The sequence below is a fragment of the Embiotoca jacksoni genome, unplaced genomic scaffold, assembly GCF_022577435.1.
Source record: "Embiotoca jacksoni isolate LCO1_2020_lvr unplaced genomic scaffold, fEmbJac1.0.p SCAF_12, whole genome shotgun sequence".
NCBI classification, from domain to species: domain Eukaryota; kingdom Metazoa; phylum Chordata; class Actinopteri; family Embiotocidae; genus Embiotoca; species Embiotoca jacksoni.
Window position 1 is genome coordinate 1,067,297 of NW_027185252.1, and position 19,903 is coordinate 1,087,199.

Here is a 19,903-nt window from a genome sequence, read left to right on the forward strand (position 1 = left end):
AAAAAACACAAGTTAAACACAAGTTGAACACGTGGGTTTGAGACGCACCTGTGAAACGCTGAGCCAGAAAATCAAGATTGAGGACAGTTTGTAGGTATTTTATTAGTTCTTCAAGGAATTAATTATCTCGTTCCTTATTCTTACAAATGATTTGCCTTTTTGGAGGCTTTATCATGTTCAACAACAAAATTTGATATTATAGTGGAGACACGAGTGGGCGTGGCCAAATGGCCCCGGCGGTTACATTTACCTACATGCACGAAATTCGGTGGACACGTGTATCACACGTAGACGTACAAAAAAGTTACAATGCACCGTTACGTCAACTCAATAGGAAGTCCGCCATTTTTAATTTAGTCGCCATTTTTGGCGATTTGCACGTGTTGTACTTTAACGAACTTCTCCTGGAGATTCTGTCGGACCGACTTGAATTTTTTTTTTTTGCACTCTTAAACGTGTGGGATTAAAAGTTTTAAAAGAATTTGTTTTAATCAATGGGCGTGGCGGCCATTTTGAGTGTCTCGTCATGAAACTACAAGTTGCTGTAAATCTTATGTAAATGGACCGACCATCTCCAAACGCTACATGTTTGATAACAGCCTTTTTTGGGTATTTGCACGTGTTTCATTTTAACGAACTCCTCCTACAGATTTTGACGCACCGACCTGAAATTTCCTCTGTCCTATCTTAACACCTGGGAGATGAAAAGTTGTTAAAAGAATTTGTTTTCGTCGATCGGTGTGCCCGTGGTGTGGCGGCCATTTTGAGTGTCTCGGCATGAAACTACAAGTTGCTGTAAATCTTATGTACATGGATCAACCTTCTCCAAACATTACATGTGTGATAACAGTCCGACACACCCACACGCCCACACACACACACACACACACACACACACACACCCTGCTTTCAGACGGGCGCTTTATTTCTGTACAGATCAACCATGACTCGGCTATGTGCTCGGTCGACAGGTTTTATGAACGCAGGATTTTGCTGAGTCACGGTGACAATTTCTGCTCGAGAAAGTCAGATATTTATTAGTCTATTAATGTAGAAAAACAGGAATAAAGCATCAGGAGATTCGTGAACTGGCACCTTAACAGGCTTGTCCGGTGATATAAAACATTAAATGTAGAAAACGTATGAGTTAAAACAGCTCATAAATAGTGCACAGTCATGATACCAGCATAGTAATGACCTTTAACCCTGATACAAACTTTTGTAAGACTTTTGCAGAATGACTATTGCAACCAGGCTATGAAATGAAGTTTATATATTTATATTTACATATATATTTACATATATATAAAGAAATTGAAGATAAACCGTATCACACAAGATTTAAATTGTGTTTAGTAATATAATTTTAGCTTAAATGGAGCTTTATGTTACACTAACGTACCTTTTTTTTACGTTATGTAACGTTTCCGTTTGCTCATCAGCCTGAGGCACCTTCAAGTGTAGCTAGTAAACGTAAAAAAAGCTGTAATGGAAATGGATTTCATTCAGTGGTGGAGAAAGATATCCACAAAAAAAAATCCATGTTTACTCATGTATCTAAACTCCTTCTGGAGATGGATGATAAAAACAAAAAAAAAAACATCTCAGAGAAAGTCAGTTTCAGTGAAACTGCTTCTAAGTGATTTTTTTTTTTTCCTCCTTCTGTATTTGAGCTGGAAAATATAACAAAACCTGTGAATGAGAAAACCATTTAACCAGTTTTAAGTATTTTTTTTATCGTCCTTTCTCTAATTTCATCCCAGTTTATCAACATTTTGGACGAAAACCTTTTTGATTTTTAAAGTTCATTCATCTTTTTTGACCCTTTTTCTTAATGACCAGACGTTGTGTTGTAGAAAAGCTTTTTATTTTCTCAGGTTTAATGTTTCATCCAATTAAGGCGTGTTTACTGTATTTTTTTATAACTGTTTAAACTACAGAAGGCAAAGTGAAAATGTTTTTTAACTAAAACATGAGTCAGCACTTAGAAAAAGATGCAAGCATGAGTATTGTTTGTATATAATCCAGCAGACAAACACACACACACACACACATAATCTTTTTGGCTTTAATTCGGAGAAAAGAGCCGCCATGATCTTCAGACTGATGTATTTTACATGTTGGTGTTTTGCTCGTTTTCCTGATGCTTGCGTCAAATTTTTCCAAATGATAGACGAACAGTATTTCATGTTGAGAAAAACAAAACATAAAATCTGTATGAATATTTTGGCAAGTTTTTAAACTCGCTCATTCACTCACTCCCCCTGAGCTCCTTTTTTTGTTTAACCCACTTTTCACCACGGCTGAACTTCCTTGTCGGACACGAACTTCCCGTGCGGCGCGGTGGCTCCGGCCGGCAGCAGGGCCAGGTACACCGGCGTGACGGCGCCCTCGTCTGGTGACTTGGGGGCCTTCGGGCCGGCCATGTCGGTGCGCACCCAACCGGGGCAGCAAGCATTCAGCAAGATCTAAAACAAATAAATAATAATAATAATGACAAAATTTGTGAGTGGTGAAGCTTTACTGGAACACAAACTAGAAAAATAAAGGTGTTATTTGTGCTTGGTTTTACCCCGTCATTCGGTCGCTCCTTGGACAGACGGCGAGCATGGATCATGGACAGGACCTGAAGACGCAGATTTAAAAAATCATTGTTCCTATAAATACGGCATTAGAAGAGCAATTTCATTAAGTTGATCTAATCTTTAAGGCCCGCTGGTTTTGAGCAGTGAATGCAGAGGTTGATATAAATCTGACTCCATTTTTTTTTTACACATTTTTAAGAAACGAGAGAACCGATCAATCGTTACCGTCAGTCCGGTTTTAGAGACTCCGTACGCCGTCTCCGGCCAGCCGTCCTGCTTGTGCTCGCCCTTCTTGGTGGCGTCGACGAATCGCTGCATCAGCCCCGACAGCTCCTCCTCCGTGATGTCCTCGCTGCGGAAACGCTGCTGCAGCGCCGGGCTGCACTGGTTCAGAGTCCGGGAGCCCACGAAGCTCGAGACGTTGACCAAACGACCTGAAACACACCAAAGTAATACAGCAGATTCAGAAAGTGTCATTGTCCTGCTGAGAGGTGAATATTCGGGTCGTGTTCAGCTTTTCTTAAAAGGCTGTTTCTTTGTAATTCGTCCTTCCTTCAGTTTCTGACTGGTGCGCCTGTTTTTCTCCGGTCAGATCATGATACTACCACCGCCGTGCCTCACTATGAGGACGGGGCCCCGAAGATTATTATTTGTATTTGTATTTTTTGTGTGTTGACCTGCAGTCTAACTTGTGGGCTCGTTTCTACACACTCGCGTGCTTTTCTGATCACTTTAATTGTTCAACCTGAATCAAGTTCTAGAAACAAGCACAATTAAAGAAAACAGGATGTCAGAGCAGAGCGTCCATATAACTCTGTAAATGAAAGATTTTAATTTTGTAATATTTAATCGATTTGAAAAAATAATTGGTCATATTAAATCTACATCAACATAAAGCGTGGAAAAAAGTGAAGTGATCTAAATACTTTCTGAATCCACAGTAAATTTTGTGCCATTATTGTGCACTGAGCTGTTTATCGGTAGACTTTGTTTGGTCCAGCTCTGGTTTCGTACCTCCTTTTTTGATGAGCGGCAGGAAGTGAGTCAACATGTCTCCGGTGGCGAAGTAGTTGGTTTTGAGCGTCACTTCGGCCTGGACGTCGAACGGAGTCGTGTCTGCATCTGAGGAGAGAGATTTGTTAACGTGATGTCAGAGTCACCTCCTTCAGTCTGTAGTTACAGCGCTGAACATCAGCAGTTTATTTATTTTTGGTCTCAGTTATGCATTAAATGTTTAAAAGAAAATCTAATAACCAACTTTTTTTTTGTAGTTATTTGAATTTAAATAGAACATTTTGATTGGAATATTTGTAAATATATAAATATATATGTATATACATACTTTTGAATGCGATCCCGGCGTTATTGACGAGGACGTCCACTCCTCCGTACTTCTCTTTGAAGTAAGCGGCGGCGGCGGTGATGCTGTTCGGGTCGTTGATGTCCAGCTGGTGAAACATGGCCTTCAGTCCCTCGGAGCTCAGAGACTCTGCTGCTTCCTGACCGCGACCGCTGCAACAACAACAACAACAACAACAAAGGTACAAAAAACAAACTCTCACTTTTTGTACTACGAGGAGGCAAAAAGTGATCACAAATATATCAATATATAATAATAAGTCTATTAAATACATATTGTGACTATTGAGAGACTTTTAGGCCTTTCGAGGGTGTTCCCAGGTGAACTACCTACACATCTCTGGCGGTGATGTAAACCGCTCCTTGGAACTGCTTGCAGAGCGCGCGGACGATGGCCAGACCGATGCCCTTGTTACTGCCCGTTACCACGGCAACCCTGGTTGACATGTCTGCACACAAAAACGCACAAAAGTCTTTACAGCACGAGTCACGCGTGAAGCACACACACACACACACACACACACACACACACACACCCTGCTTTCATGTGGGCGCTTTGATTTGTGTACAGATCGACCATCACTCAGCGATGAGGTCGGTCAACTGGTTTTATGAACGCAGGATTTTGCTGAGTCACGGTGACAATTTCTGCACAAGAAAGTCAGATATTTATTAGTCTATTAATGCAGAAAAACAGGAATAAGGTATCAGGAGATTCGTGAACTGGTGATATAAAACATTAAATGTGGAAAACGTAAGAGTTAAAACAGCTTTAAATTTGAATAATAATTTATTCAACAAAAAAAATAGTGCATTCATGACACCAGCATAGTAATGACCTTTAACCCTGATTCAAACTTTTAGGAGACTTTTGCAGAATGACTATTGCAACCAGGCTATGAAATGAAGTTTATATATTTACATGCAAGGAATTAAAGATAACCCGTATCACACGATTTAAAGTGCCTGTTGAATCATATAATTTTAGTTTAAATGGAGCTTTATGTTACACTAACGTACCTTTTTTCTTTTTTTACGTTACGTAACGTTTCTGCTCGCTTATCAGCCTGAGGCATCTTCTAGTGTAACTAGTAAACGTAAAACCAGCTGCTAACTAACTGACTAACCAACCAGGAATTGAAACGGAGCTTTCTTACTTGAAGCTGGTGGTGGTGGTGAAGTTTCAAAGAGGACTGACAGCTCTGCAGAGGAGAAAAATAAAATGCAGTGAATTTATGGTGGACCAAAAAATAAAAAATGGGACGGGAACGAAGGTGGGTGGAGTTATGCGCAGCGCCAGTGCGCATACCCGGAAGAAAAACAAGTTGAACACGTGGGTTTGAGAGACAGCCGTGAAACGCTGAGCCAGAAAATCGAGTTTGAGGACAGTTCATCGGTATTTTATTTGGATTTTATGGCTCATACGTGCCTTTAGTTGAACACGATGTGTTTGTTTGTTTGTTTGTTTGTTTGTTTGTTTGTTTGTTTAACACCGTGTGAAGGAGGGTTTCGGCTGATTCACTGACAGCTGAGGTTTGTCCAATATTTGGCTTTTTGATTCCACATTAAAACAGTGATTTGACGTGTTGCTGCAAAACCTCGTGAACGTGTTTACAAAACATGATTAACAGGAGTGCAGAGACATTTTTAATAAAGGAAGGTGTATGAAAATAGCTGTTAAAGGGGGACTGATGCTTAAGTACAGTTTTATATTTTGTAATACTTTACTTGAGTGTTTCCATTTAATTTAGAGGGAAATATTGTACTTTATAATCCACTATAGCTTTCTTTCTTTTCCATATTTATACACGTTCCTTTATATTTGTTTATATGTGAAACACTGCATGCAATTATCTTGTTGTGAAGCACTTTGCAAATAAAGTTTATTTTTATTATTATTATTATTATTATATACTTATAAAACATTCTGCAGTGGTGCTTTTATCTGAATACTTTTTCCACATCTGAAGATATACGTGTTATTTATGGCTGTCGATAGTGATGAATACATTCCAGCTGTGCGACTTCAGAGAGCCTCCAGATGTTGTGTTTAAAATGATCTTTCTTTTTTTTTTACGTGTGTTTATTCACAGGTTTCAGAGGTCATGAGAGGTCGCGGCCGGAGAGCCGGACGAGCTGCGAGGACGAGGAGGCAGAAACGCGAAAGCACCGTCCAATCAGGTAAGAAGACGTTTTTATTATGTTTTTTTTAATTTATTTTTTACTGCTTTTGTTGTTTATCCTTCAAAGTTTCAGTGCTGTTGATGTGTTTCAGGTCAGACGGGTTGTTTCTCCCTCTCTGTGTGTTTCAGCCTCTCTGTGTCATCAGCAGCAGTACGTGAGGCTGATGAAGTTTCTCCACCGACGAGGATTCACATCGACTCGGCTGCAGCCGGCCGACTTCACCGGTACGACTTCAAACGTCTCGGGAGAATTATTCAACCTCAATTTATTTACCTGTTAGATTCTATTAGGAGTATTTTGCATCATCAGCAAACACCAACTACACAAAATGCACACAGTCAGTGATAGACAGTGTGTGTGTGTGTGTGTGTGTGTGTGTGTGTGTGTGTGTGTTTAAATGTGACATTCAGCTTCTTTTGAATGTGACAGCAGTTTTGTGTTTGTCCTGCTCTTCTTCATGCAGACACCGGCCGAGGACTGCAGACTCTCAAAACTATAAAGGTAATCCAGCCAATCTCACGCTGGATTAGATTAAAAAAAAAGATTTTACAGTTTTGCCCTCGTAAATACTGCAACGTGAGAGACAATCTTCTTTTGGAAATCTAAAGTTGAGTTTGTCATTCCTTCCTGCTCATTAGTTATGCATGTATTTATTTATTTTGCTTATATAGCTTGTGTGTGTTCATAATAAAAATAATGTTCCTCCTTTTTTACAGTCATGGTTTGTAGGATTATGTTTAACAAGTACATTTCTCAAGTTGTTCACTCTTAACTTTGACTGGCAGAAGGTTGATTTATTGATTAATAGACAGTTAATAAACGGCATAAAGTCTTCTGCTTCAGGAGTGTGTGGACGTGAGTGTGTGAGCCGTTTATTAAAAACCTCTTTTGTCTGTTTCAGCCCGGTGAGCTGATCATTTCTCTTCCTGAATCTTGTCTCCTCACAACCTCGACTGTCCTGGGAAGTTACCTGGGACTCTATGTCAGGAGGTAAAAACAGTGAAATATCTTTCAGTCAGATCCTCCTTCCTCCTGCTGGGGTGAAAAAGCTCTCGGCACGATGACATTAATCAAAAACTGTCGTTATTTTATTTTCATTTTGTGCCAGCTGGACGCCCCGAGTCTCGCCCCTCCTGGCGCTCTGCGTCTTCCTGGTGTGCGAGCGGCACCGAGGGGAAGCCTCCGATTGGTTCCCTTACGTCGACGCGCTGCCTAAAACGTACACCTGCCCCGCCTACTTCAGCGATGATGTCACGTCCGCGCTGCCCGCCAGTGTGCGGAGGCGGGCCTTAGAGCAGAAGGAGGCGGTGCTGGAGATCCACTCCTCCAATCAGGAGTTTTTCAGGTGACGGATAACTCAGATTAGAATTACATGGCAAAATCCAATTTAACCTCTGAACTATTGTTTAAACTATGTGATAAAAAACAGTGTTTGATTAGCTTTGTTTTGGGTATTTAGTCTTCTGTGCATTTTGAAACTGTTTTTGGTTTTTTTTTTGGCACCTTTTCCTGTTGCATCTAAATAAATATTTAAAAGGCATTAAAGAAGCGTCCCATCAGTCTTTATACGTGAATAACGTCTCGAGCTGTGATTGGTTCATTGGTTCAGGTCCCTGCAGCCAATCCTGAGCCAGCCGGCAGAAGACGTGTTCACGTTCGAGGCGCTGAGGTACAAAAACATACGATTTAAATTCAAATTTCTTTGACCAAATTATCAGTTCACTTCACAACAGTTGCGTATAACAATGAAAATGTGACAATAACTGTTGCTGTACTCCTGCTCCTCCTCCTCCTCCTCCTCCAGGTGGGCCTGGTGTAGTGTCAACACACGCTCCGTCTTCATGTCCCATCCGTCCAACGACTTCCTGTCTGGACAGGATAATTACGCTTTAGCTCCGTTTCTGGACCTCCTCAACCACCGGCCTGACGTGCAGGTAAACACCCGTTAGATCCTGTAATCCTACTTCCTGTTTATTTTCCTCAAAGTAACTATTCGGACCTGAATGTTGTGCTTCCTGAGTTGGAGAAGATTCACACATCTTTTTTTTTGTCCCCAGGTAGAAGCCCGTTTCAACGACGCGACGAGATGTTACGAAATCAGGAGTGTTTCCGGGACGCCGCGCCACCAGCAGGCCTTCATTAACTACGGTTCCCACGACAACCAGCGCCTGCTGTTGGAGTACGGCTTCGTCGCCACCTCCAACCCGCACAGCGTGGTCTACGTGGACGCAGGTAAAAAAAAACAACTTAAAAAACACCTGCTGAATAAAAGTAAATAAGTATTTAAAAAAAAAAAATACATTTCACCATAAAAACTATTGTTGGGTACATTTTGTAATGTGTGCCCTTATTTTACCTCCAAAATTACTTCAAACTGTACGTCTGACTGCTCCTCCAGATCTCCTCTGTGAGGTTTTAAAAGGCGACAGAAGTTTGGAACAGAAGATCAAGTTCCTCAGAGAGAACAATTTCCTTCAGTAAGACTTTTTTTCTTTTCATGTATTGAGTGATTTGTCTGTGAACAAAGGTAATATTTCTGATAGGCATTATTTTATGCATTAAAATGACTGCAGATATTTAAAATGACTCTCACATCTCTACCTCAGTAATCTCACCGTGTCCAGTGGAGGTCCCGGTTGGAGGCTGATGACGGCTCTCAGACTGATGTCTCTGCCACAGACACTGTAGTGAGGCTGCACACACACACACACACACACACACACACACACACACACATCTGCATCAAAGAAAAGCTGCACCATGTTATTCTGCTCTAAAACCAACATGTGCATCCTTTGACTTGATCACTTTGTTTGTCTTGAATGAATTATGAATTATGGGACGTGTGTGTGTGTGTGTGTGTGTGTGTGCGTGTGTGTGTGTGTGTGTTTTCAGTCACCACTGGAAGGCGGTGTTGCTCGGCCAGGCGGTGTGTGAGGAGAGGGAGGAGTGGAGCATTCAGACGGCCGAGACTGTTTGTCAGCGACTTCTACAGGACACACACACTGCTGTGGAGAAGGTGTGTGTGTGTGTGTGTGTGTGTGTGTGTGTGGCTGTTTTTCAGTAATGCAACACACAACCTAATGTTTTTATAATTTGTTTTTAATGTGCTGTGTTCAGATCTCCCTCCTCCACCGACAGTGTGAGCAGCCAATCAGAGAGCAGCTCCGTGTGGTCTCGTCGCTGCGGCAGGAGGAGAGGTGCATCCTGGGAAGCTGTCTTCAGGCACTGGAAGCTTCACTCAGACAGACTGACGACGTGTCGTCATGCCAACCAGACGTCGACGTCGGCGCCGTGAGCTGACAGCCGATTGGCCCTCTTGTTTCCGAATGGAGCCGGGTTATTGGCCGAGCTGTTTTTCTGCCCCGCCCGATGACCGGGATGTTCTGGAAGAACATCTGCTCTCAAAAACAAATACTGTAAACAAAATACTCTTCAGGACTTCTGCAAGACAAAACTGTGGGGAAATAGTTGCACAGCAGCAGAGTGTGAAGATGCATTTCGAGCTCCGAGTTATGTCGTTTAATGTATTTATTTTATTTTTTTAATTAAAAAAACAAAACAGTTTCTAAACATTTTAATTCTGTAGTTGTTGTTTTGTTTTTTTCAGGTTATTACAAAGTTCAGAGGACAATAACTGCAACATTACACAACACGTTTTATGACGGCAGCTTAAATTGCAGTTTCCTGTTTTGGTTGTAATTTGGACATAAAACTTTTCTGTATTTGCAATAACAGAAAAATGTGTCAGCAAGTAACCAGAACTGCAGTCGTATTTTATGATAAAAATGTGTATTTATTGGGGTCAAATGAAACTGTGGATTCTCAAACAATGGCCACACGTGCTTACGTGATGGTTGTAGGAACCAAAGGTTGTGAACATGCGTGTTTTGCTGTTAACCCGACAGCCGTGACAGTTTTCATCCGCCTCTGAAACCTTTTAACACGTTGAACTAACTGATCCGGCTGCGTCGTCTCGGGTCTCTATTTTTTTTGGGGGGGGGGGGGGGGTCAGAGTTGAACGACGGCCTTTTTCTGCGGGTGACGCTGCACCGTCTCCATGGCAACCGTGGCTTCGTAGAGAGGAACCCCTTGCTCTGGCTGAGGTCTGGGAGATGACAGACGGGACAACGTTGGCGGCGGTGATGGTTTTTAAAACTTTTAAACTCAGCTGGTTAACGGTGTTACAAGAGTTTGAGTTACCTGAGAACTCCAGTCGACATCTTCTCTACAATATCCTTTAGAATATCTGCACAAAAAAAGCTGTTAAGGACTCATAAAGACCTCAAAGAGGCCCGAGCATGTTTTTTTTTTTCCCAGATTAAAGACTGAGCGAGGATACGGAGGTATCTGCCCTGCTGAGCTGATGAAGCTGTCCAGACTTCAGGGTTCAGGAACGACAGAGAGGCGGATTTTAAATATAATAATCTGCAGTCTGGAGGATCCAACTGCAAAAAAACACATAAAAGTGACATTAAAGAAAGAGCAGGTATAAATTAACTCTGAACATTCAGGCACTTAAGAAGCCAAATGAATTGTACATTTTTATTTAATTATTCAAATTGAAGTGCCTTTTTTTTGTATTTACTTTTCAACTGAGCTGCATGAAAGTTAAAAAAAAAAAGGAATAATCTGTATAAAATACTTTTTTTTAATCTTTTTTTTTTTTTTTTACATCCACCACTGACCTGCAGGTCTTGATGGGATGTGACCCAGTGCCCCCCCGCTCCCAGCACACTGATGATGTCATGTTTGTGTGGGAGGAATTTCTTCTCCTCGTGCTCCTCCTCCTTCTCGTGCAGATGGACTGAACACAAGGAGAAGCTTGAGGGCTCTTACATTTTTACTACTTTTTATACATATTAGTGCATTACTGAAAGTCTGTTTTTGTTTTTACCTCCAGAGTCAACGACTATATCCACCCCCAGTCCTCCCGTCTCCTCCAGAACCACGGGCAGCAGGTCCGATGAGCTGCTGTACACTGGAATAACTCTGGCTGAGACACAGACACAGAATATAACGAGTCACTCCGGCTCATAATACATTTAAAACTGAAGAAATTGACATGACTGAGACGTCACAAGCTCATGGAAGTTGAACTGCTTGTAACTCTTCATATTGTCCACACGGTGGCAGCAGGGTTCAGATGACGACATGTTTCCATGCAGTCTTTATTTACCTATATGAAAACAGCAAGGGCTAATGTTTGGGTTGCAGAACTGCATATAAATATGGGAAAAAAATATGAATGTAGAATCATCGAGACAGCAGAGGGACACGGAAAATAAATAAATAATACAACTACAGTTTAAATGGCAACGACATACAATCACTGTTTAAATCAGGAATTAGAAATCCAGCAAGGAAGCGAGTGAGTGAGTTGGAATGACAGAAAAAAAAAGACCTCACCTACTAAAGGATCCTGAACCCCTGGAGGGAAACAAGTGGAGGAGGAGGAGGAGGAGGAGGAGGAGGAGGGGGAAGCGAAGATAAAAAGGTTGAAAAGTGGAGCACGAGTAAGAAAAATCGCAGTTCTTCAGAATAACTGCTGTGATTTTTTGGGGGGGAATTTGAAGACATTTTACAAACAAATCATGAAAACCGGCTTTTTTTCGAAGGGGAGGCTGCAGACTTTCACCGCGTCGGGTGTCACGTACCCACGCTGGGCCGAAGCTGCTCCAGAAACGTGTGTTTTTGTGACGAGTGCGACGTGGTCAGGACCTTGACTCCGTGGTAACAAGCCAGCTGGATGCACATCAGGCCGAAAGACTGGGAAGAGAGAGCAGGTGAGATCGTTACTCGTTATGTCAGCTTTTTACCACGATAAGTGACCAGATTATTATTATTTTTATTTTATTTTTATTTTTTTTAACGTACGCTGGCTCCGTCCATGACCAGGAGTGTGTGTCCGGCCGCCACGCGAGCGTGCGTGTGCAGCGCAGTGTAAGCGCGGAGGCCGTCACGCAGCGCTCCCGCGACGCACAGCGAGCTCAGCTTCTCTGGCTTCTGAACTGGAGAACATCGGAAAGACACACGTGTGTTTATTTCAACAGCTGTTGGAGGATTTTTTTTAATGGTGGAATTCTCCTTTTATATATATATAAAAAAATATATATATATATATTTTGGATGATTTTCTATCCACCTGAAAAGGAGAGCGAAATCGTTTTTGTCACTTTTCTCTAGAGAACAATCAGATAAAAACTTTTTTTTTTTTTTTATCAGTAGTAATTATTTACATTTTAACGAAGGTTCGCTGTGATTTAGACACTTTTCATACGTCACATCTCCTGTTGCAGTGTGTGTGTGTGTGTGTGCATCTCACCTAAATGGTGTTCATCTACATCGATGACATCACAGAGTCCAGAGAAGGGGGAGTCCAGGGGGAGAATACCTGGAGAGGCAATACGGACACAATTAATACCTGCAACAACACATACGACACAACATCAAGAATTCAAGACCATATGATTAAAAATGTTTAACTGATATTGTTGACTGTGTTATTGTGTCCAAAGATCTACAAATATTAAAGATTTTGGTAAAAATTTTAACATGATTTATTTCGACATAAGAGCATATGTAGATTTGAAGATCATGTCACAGGTGCAAAATATAGAAAGGCACTGGTTGATTACATATTCTTATTTATTTTAAGGAATTAGATGATGAAAAAAACGTTTAAAGGAAATTCCTGCTCGCATGCTCAATCTTCCACAAACCGATCTGATCACAAAATCAAACGTCTCCAGTTTGGAGTCCAGGATCGCTTTAAAAGAAATATGTCCTACCTACAACCTCGTCCTCCGGCTGGAAGAAGGAGACATTGGCTCCAACTGTGAGACAAAACAGAAATTGACCAGTTTAAACCACCAATCTAAAACTGATCGCATGTCTTTATTATTATTATTATTATTATTGTTATTATTATACGAGTGAAGAGTGCGTTTGTTTGTTTGTTTGTTTACAACCTTGAAGGACGACACCGGACACCTCTCTGCCGACAGGAATGAATTCCCTTCGGAGCCCGACGTCACCGAGCAACTTTGAACGGACACACGAGAAGAGACGAGTCGAGTTTGAAGTCAATTCAGTGACATGAAAGTTAAGAAACAACACCGACACAACAATACTGTAGTCACAGTCACACAAACAAGCTTTCCACTAGAAATAAGGGTTAAAAAATACTGATAGATGTGCATGGACGGACATCTGCACTTTGTAAGTGATTTGAAGAATTTTGAATATATTTGGACTTTTAGAAATGTAAACATGCACTCGTGAATTACTTTAATTATTCAAAAGTATTATATTAAACACTTGAATTTACACCTTTGTTTGGACCGAAGGACCAACGCAGACAATCGTTCGTGTTCTACATCAAACGTGGCCTCGTTTATTTGTGCGGATTGAACTGGCGTCAGTACCTTCAGGTCCAGCGGGCTGAGTCCACACGCCTTCACCTGAACTCTGACCTCATGGCTGCCTAAAACATCTGGGACGGTCTGGAGGGAAGGACAGTTTAACCCACGTTAGCGGTTACAAAGTTAAAATGCACAGAAAGCCTCATTAAAAAAAAAAAAAAATTAACAAATATATTGATAATATTAAACTTTATTTGTATAGAACTTTTCATCAGCTCAAAGCACTTTACAGCACATAGAAACAGATATAAAGGAACATTTAAAAATATAAAAAATAAATGAGATGCATGAGAACAAATCAAGTTAAACACAAATAGAGTTAAAATATAAAATAAGACATTACATTATGAATACTACTGACACTTTCCTGCCTCTAGATTTTTTTTTTAATGCTGTCGACCAACTTACGTGTTATATTTAAATTCTGATTTACTTTAACGTGCAACTTATCAGCTGGGATGTCTGCAGGTGGAGCCACAGTTTCACACGTGCAGATTTAATGATTGATCTCTTTCTGATCACGATAACCTGCCTGGTTTATTCTGACATCCTGCAGTCAGCGTCAAACTCACCGTTTCCTGAATCACGAACTTGGGCTCAGCGTCGGTCCCAGCGGCCCGGCAGTACAAACCTTTCATACCGCCGCCTTTAAATTCACCTGAGGATTTTAAAATGTTAAAACTATGACTGACATCAACCCTTTCCGTGTATTAGAAATGTCTTCGTGTCTTCGGCCGCTCATGGACTCACTGGCTCGAATCAGCTGACCTTTTTCTTCTTCGTTGTTTTTCTTCTTTTTGTTTTGTTTGTCTGCTGGTAATGACATCATCGCAATGTCGCCCCCTGCTGGAAGCTATAAGATCTTCAAAGCGCCCCAACAACGACTACAAGTAAAGGAAAACTTCTTTTTTTTTTTTTTTTTTTTTGCAACATATTTACAGTAAAACTGCCATTAGAAATTTAGAGGAGTACATTTTGAAATTGTTTAGAAATATTCACCAACCACAGAATCAAAAAAAATATATTTATTGGTTTCATTCAAAACTGCTAAAAGGAAGAAGGATTTACTCAAAAAGAGAAATTTCACATGAATGGTTCAACACTTTATCACATGAAGTTATCAAATGCCTTATTCAATAATGTTTTAATATAGTCAGAGTGGCAACAATCAGTCGATTAATTAATTAGGTGATCGGCAGAAAAATTGTTAAGCAACTATTTTCATAATCTATTAACGTTTAAATACAAGAATTGTTTGATTCCAGTTTATTAAATTTGAATAAATTCTGCTTCCTTTCCTCCTCCAGGAGAATTACCGTGATATATTTTGATTGCGAACTGTCGGTCGGAATAAAACAAGACATTTTTGGATGTCTACTATTTTCACCGTTTACTTACATGTTAAAGACCAGACAGCTACTTCAAATAATAATCAACAGATTAACTGATATTGAGAATAATTTTCATTTGCTGCCATAAATATACTTTTGTTTGATTTTTAAAAAATAAAAAAAAAATTCTTGGAATCATCTACTTCCTTTTAAATTTTTAAAATTGATTAATACATAAAATATATATATATAAATGTTTATCTAATTACAGCAAGTGTATTCGGTCACATGTTTTATGTAATATGTCTGCTATATTTGGCAACAACAGAAAGCCTGTTTTTCTTTGTGTGTGTGTGTATAATTTAATTTGTCTGACAAATGACTTGCCTTGTGCTCTTTTATAGTGATCTTAATCCTAATGCTTGTGATTTTAGTCGTATTTCCTTTAAACAAAGATGTTTCCCAAAAAGATAAATATAAAACTCGAGTTTTTTTTCATGTTCCTTCGTTAAATTAGCATTTTATTTATATTTCTGTGAAAAGAAATAACATTGTAAACATCTGTTGTTGTTGTTGTTGTTGTTTTTGGCATTTAATCCTGTAAAACGTGATTTCCCATCATGTTTATGTCTAAGAAACAGCAGCCGACAGGAGTTAATCCGTTTGAACCTTTGAGGGGAAAAAAGAAAACGGCTCGTAAAGTTCTCGCGAGATTTCTTTCCGTGCGCTTATTAAACGCGGCCACATCTCGCGATAGCGTCAGTCGCGTTACCCCCCATTTTCCAGCTGTCCCCTCGGTCGGGACCTCAAACCTCGGGAGAACCGCCGGAGAGACGACACGCCGCGTTTCATGGCCACCTGAAGACGCGACTCGCTGCTTTCTCCGCGGATCGACGCGATGGGGAAGTGAAGTATGAGGTAGGAGCGGAGCGTTGTCACGGGTGATGGGAAACGATGTCCCGACGTTAGCTCCTCATCGGTTAGCCTCGCGTGCTAACTCCGCTGACATGGAGCCGCTAAGTTTAGTCGTTTTATTTGTTTTATTTATGTATTTATTTTTAGTTTATTTATCTACTGGTAACCGCGATATTAAACCCGTTCGGGAGGTGTTTGACGAGGGGCGCGAAATTGGACAGACGAAGCCGTCCCAGCCCCCTTTTCTGCTACCAACAGCTAGCCCGGGATGCTAACGTGAAATCAGTGCATCTGTGACCTGACGTTAGCTTTGACCGGAAGGTGGCGAGTAAACAAGGGTTTGCTGACAGTGCTGGAGAGACGGGTGGAGAGGGGGTGGAGGGGTGGGGGGTGGAGAGGGTGGAGAGGACACTGTCAGGGGTGGAGGGTTTTTTTTTTTTCTTCCCTGTTAGCTCATGCTAACATAAATCCTGATGTGAGTCACAGCTGTCCGCTGAAAACAACCTCCGAGCACCTTTATGGTCTTTTATTAAAAAACACAAAACAAAACAAAACAAAACAAAGCCTCCGGGAGGTGTTGAGATGAACACTTCATCAGCTGGAGGGTCCAACTGGAGAGACGACGCAGGAAGTTGAGGGTCGAGGAGAAGTCGCTCTGCATTATGGGAGGTGTCGCTGGAAGCACTTTGATTGACAGGGGGCAGGGCGTGGGGGGGGGTGGGGGGAGGGGGGGGGTTACTAAGCTCCTTTTTTTTTTTTTTTTTTTTTGGTGAGGGCTGGTTTCCATGGTAACGTGGATGATGCTGACAGGTCCTGTTGAAGGTGAAAACGACCCTGTGAGAAGTGGAGGAAATTGAAGGGGTCAAAAGTGACTCCACCACCTCCTCCTCCACCTCCTCCTCCACCTCCTCCACCACCTCCACCAAGTGTTAAACTTGACCCTGAACGCCTCACAACACTAGTTTGTCACAGTTATACGACCTCCCAGCGACACACGGTTGGATGTCATGTAACTCTCTGTCCTTCTTTCTGGGTAGATGATATTTGCAAAAAAAAAGATTTGAGAAAAGGAAAGAAATAAAAAGTGCCCCAAGAAATCCAAGAATGAAAACTGTGATCACCTCCAGAACAAAATTCATTATATTTGCAAGTTTAGAGCAGCAGTTCATTTTCTTTTATTCCATTTTAATTTCTGTCTTGAACTAATACTTGTATAAACATCCCTGTTGTTCACGCTACGCATGTACTGAACTCAGGCAGCCCTGCATCTGCAGTGATTACGTTTCCTATTAACGGCTTCATTATACATAAAGAACGGCTATTAAGAGCTAACTAAAAGCATAAATAGGCAGAACCGTCTCCTCCTTTGTGTATTGTTGGCACAAGTTGGTTATTACGAAATGCTTTTTTTAATTTTTTATCCTGGGCTCATTTCACAATTAAAAACAGTAACTTTATGCACTAATTAGACCACAGAGGATTTGTTTTTTTTAGTTGTATATCATTTTAAACTGAATGTGTTTTGGGTTTGGCACCATGACTCGGACAAAACAAGATGTCTGTCAATGTCACCCTCGCCTCTCAAAATGATGGATGGATTTAACAAAATCGAATTATTCAAAAGTTAGTCGAGGCAAGTTTATTCTGTATAAAACGTCTCAACAACGAGGCGATTCAACGTGTAAAAGCATCAAAAGAAAACGATTAAGAACAAATAATTAAAACATGAAGCAAGCTATAGAAATAGGTGACAAGTAATAAGTTACAGTGCAGTTTGAGACGTCCTCAAATGTCAAGAAGTCTAAAAACTTTGATGAATCTGCCTTCCTGATCTACATTTATCTGTCTTGCAGAGAAAGACATGTTTCAGTGAAAAGATCCATGAAGAGTTTCTTCGATAATGACTGACTTTTGGGCTTTTATTGATGGGACCCCTCTAAACACCTGTCCATCATAGGTGTGTGTAACAAATCCTACACATCCGGCTTTAATTTGAGGTTTATATCTGGTAATGTCTATACACACTTAATTTAATTAGCTAACAATTTCAGGCTTTTGTTTATTAATGATGTTTAATCTCTCTTGGTTTGAAATCCACATTAATATATTTACCCAGAGCTTTTTGAGAAAGTTCAAGAGTTCAATGAGTAAAGCTGTTTGCCGGAAGCTGACTTGGTTTTTCTCCACACAATTGACCTATAAATCAGAGCGATGTGATGCTGTTGGTTTCAACACGTCCACAGACTCCATTCAACACGGAGAGTTGTTTAGTTCATTTCCAGTCGAAACAGCTGTAAAGACCTGAATTCATAATATTACCGGCAGTTTAAAAGTGCTGACACATCTTTAAACAGGCGAAATAGATCAGAGGAGCTAAATGATTTGATCGATTAAAAAAAAAAAAAAAAAAAAAAAAAAAAAATCAATATTACAGACACACTTTTATTACACTGTAGGAAAACTATAACCTGTAACCTAACATCCATCAGTAATTTAAAGCCGGTCGAAGAATATGACATTGGGGGAAAAAACAAATGTCCCAGTATGACCTTAGATTCCCTCCACAGTACTTTATTATGCAGTTATTAATTATTCTATTTTATGTCGTGCTCACTGGCGGAGGAAGCTTTTCTTCTCTCATGAGAATAAGAAATCAGCAGCTCTGGTCTGCTTTTCGTCTCCGTGACCTGACTTGACTGTTTAGTTTTTGCTCTGCTTCAAACAAAGACGTGATGTGGAGCAGTTATGGTTTATTTACCTTTTTTTTTTGGGCAGTGTGAGCCAGAGAAAGATCTCTTCATGATGCTGAAATGTTCCCAGTGGGGGGGAACCATCCGATGATCATGGTCTTGATATCAGTTTTTAACATTACAGTGGTGTTAAGATTAGCTCAGCTCTGTGTGTGTGGTGGGGGGGGGGTGTTGAGCTGGGGGGGGGGGGGAGGAAGTGGTCGTGTGTTGGAGAGAGTGAGACGGATGCTGAGCTCGGGGTCGGTGTCAGAGAGTGTGTGTGTGTGTGTGTGTGTGTGTGTGTGTGTGTGTGTGTGTGTGTGTGTGTGTGTGTGTGTGAATGCTGATGTGAAGAGGCTGCGGGTATTAATACCAACACCGTCATGGTTCAGCCATCCATACAAAATGCAATCGACAAATAAATACCATGTTATTGTTCGGCCCAAAATACGATATAAGAATAATAAAGAAAGATCGTTAGAATTGATCACAAACACACAAAAAAACAAGTGAAATGATGTATTATATGTATTTATCGTAGCAAATGTTCAGGTTGTTCTCGACAAATCAGTCAGTAATTCCCTTTTTCTGTCAATCATCTAATTGATGATCAGCTACGACGGGAACAATGGGGATCAGAGGATTTAGTTCAGCGCAGCAGACCAAGTGAACAGTTATTGTGTCTTATATCTTGTTTTTTTGGGGCACATTTAGATTATTTTTTTTGCGTTTGTATTTTATTTTTTATTTCTGTAGCGGACTGTCTGACAGAATAGAGATGATGTGGATTTATTTTTTTACAGTCAGGGCAGAGTGGCGGGAATATTCTGTGTAATCACAAATGAATAAGAATGAAAGAAATTCTCTCTTTGATTCAGTTTTGATCCAGTTTGATATAAACCGATCACGCAATGAATCTTAATGCATTTTGTTTCATCTGATTTTTTTTTTTATTTCTCAGCTTTTACATGTCAAGAAAACATCTCAAATTGACTATTAATATCTCGTCTGGGCGATTAATTTCATATTTCCCGTGCTGCATTCAGTGTCAGAAGTTTTGTTCGTGATTTTTAAACATGCAGGGTCCATAAAAGTACTTAACTTTAGTGTGTTTACGCTACTTTAAGACCGAAGTACACAAGAATGCTTTTTGGGGAGATTGCAAAGCTTAAATTTGCAACTCAGGAGTCGGGACATCAACGATGATAAAAAAAAAAAAAAAAAAAATTACAAAAAATGATGGAGCATCAGTCGATGTGCAGTTTATCTTTTACATTAATTAATTATTCATGGAGAAGAAGAAGGGAACGAGGAGTGCTGGATGTTGGAGGAGGTCAGCAGGAAAATGAGGAGGCACAAAGGAAGAGGAGAGTCTG

The 19,903-nt window shown here is 40.5% G+C and overlaps 4 protein-coding genes across 11 annotated transcripts in view; 2 read left to right on the forward strand and 2 right to left on the reverse strand.

Annotated features, from left to right (window-relative positions):
* Positions 1-2,054: 2,054 nt before the first annotated feature.
* On the reverse strand, positions 2,055-5,217 carry LOC138195084 (carbonyl reductase [NADPH] 1-like). Its single transcript, XM_069144148.1, has 7 exons — positions 5,102-5,217; positions 4,279-4,393; positions 3,928-4,097; positions 3,600-3,707; positions 2,811-3,019; positions 2,573-2,626; positions 2,055-2,468 (listed from the first exon to the last, which is right to left on the reverse strand). Exons 2-7 carry the CDS (start codon positions 4,389-4,391, stop codon positions 2,295-2,297), a joined length of 828 nt encoding a protein of 275 aa, XP_069000249.1. The 5' UTR covers positions 4,392-4,393; positions 5,102-5,217; the 3' UTR covers positions 2,055-2,294.
* A 66-nt stretch (positions 5,218-5,283) lies between these two features.
* Positions 5,284-9,709, forward strand: setd4 (SET domain containing 4). Its single transcript, XM_069144151.1, has 13 exons — positions 5,284-5,477; positions 6,038-6,125; positions 6,257-6,352; positions 6,592-6,629; positions 7,030-7,118; positions 7,237-7,473; positions 7,738-7,797; positions 7,933-8,062; positions 8,186-8,360; positions 8,527-8,605; positions 8,735-8,815; positions 9,024-9,147; positions 9,249-9,709. Exons 2-13 carry the CDS (start codon positions 6,050-6,052, stop codon positions 9,429-9,431), a joined length of 1,368 nt encoding a protein of 455 aa, XP_069000252.1. The 5' UTR covers positions 5,284-5,477; positions 6,038-6,049; the 3' UTR covers positions 9,432-9,709.
* cryzl1 (crystallin, zeta (quinone reductase)-like 1) lies at positions 9,242-14,348 on the reverse strand. 2 transcript variants are annotated; one of them, XM_069144153.1, is made up of 13 exons: positions 14,125-14,348; positions 13,556-13,633; positions 13,100-13,172; positions 12,920-12,964; positions 12,454-12,522; positions 12,006-12,139; positions 11,786-11,897; positions 11,538-11,558; positions 11,026-11,124; positions 10,817-10,935; positions 10,471-10,576; positions 10,332-10,377; positions 9,242-10,236 (listed from the first exon to the last, which is right to left on the reverse strand). In XM_069144153.1, the coding sequence occupies exons 1-13, from the start codon at positions 14,188-14,190 to the stop codon at positions 10,140-10,142; spliced, it is 1,065 nt and encodes a 354-aa protein (XP_069000254.1). In that variant the 5' UTR covers positions 14,191-14,348; the 3' UTR covers positions 9,242-10,139. The 2 variants fall into 2 exon arrangements, with proteins under 2 accessions (XP_069000254.1, XP_069000255.1); XM_069144154.1 differs by lacking the exon at positions 11,538-11,558.
* Positions 14,349-15,656: 1,308 nt separating this feature from the next.
* Positions 15,657-19,903, forward strand: part of itsn1 (intersectin 1 (SH3 domain protein)) — a 36,648-nt gene continuing 32,401 nt past the window's right edge. For all 7 annotated transcript variants that reach the window (XM_069144155.1, XM_069144156.1, XM_069144157.1 and 4 more), the window contains exon 1: positions 15,657-15,801. The gene's annotated coding sequence lies outside the window, so the exon portion shown is untranslated. The remainder of the gene's footprint in view (positions 15,802-19,903) is intronic.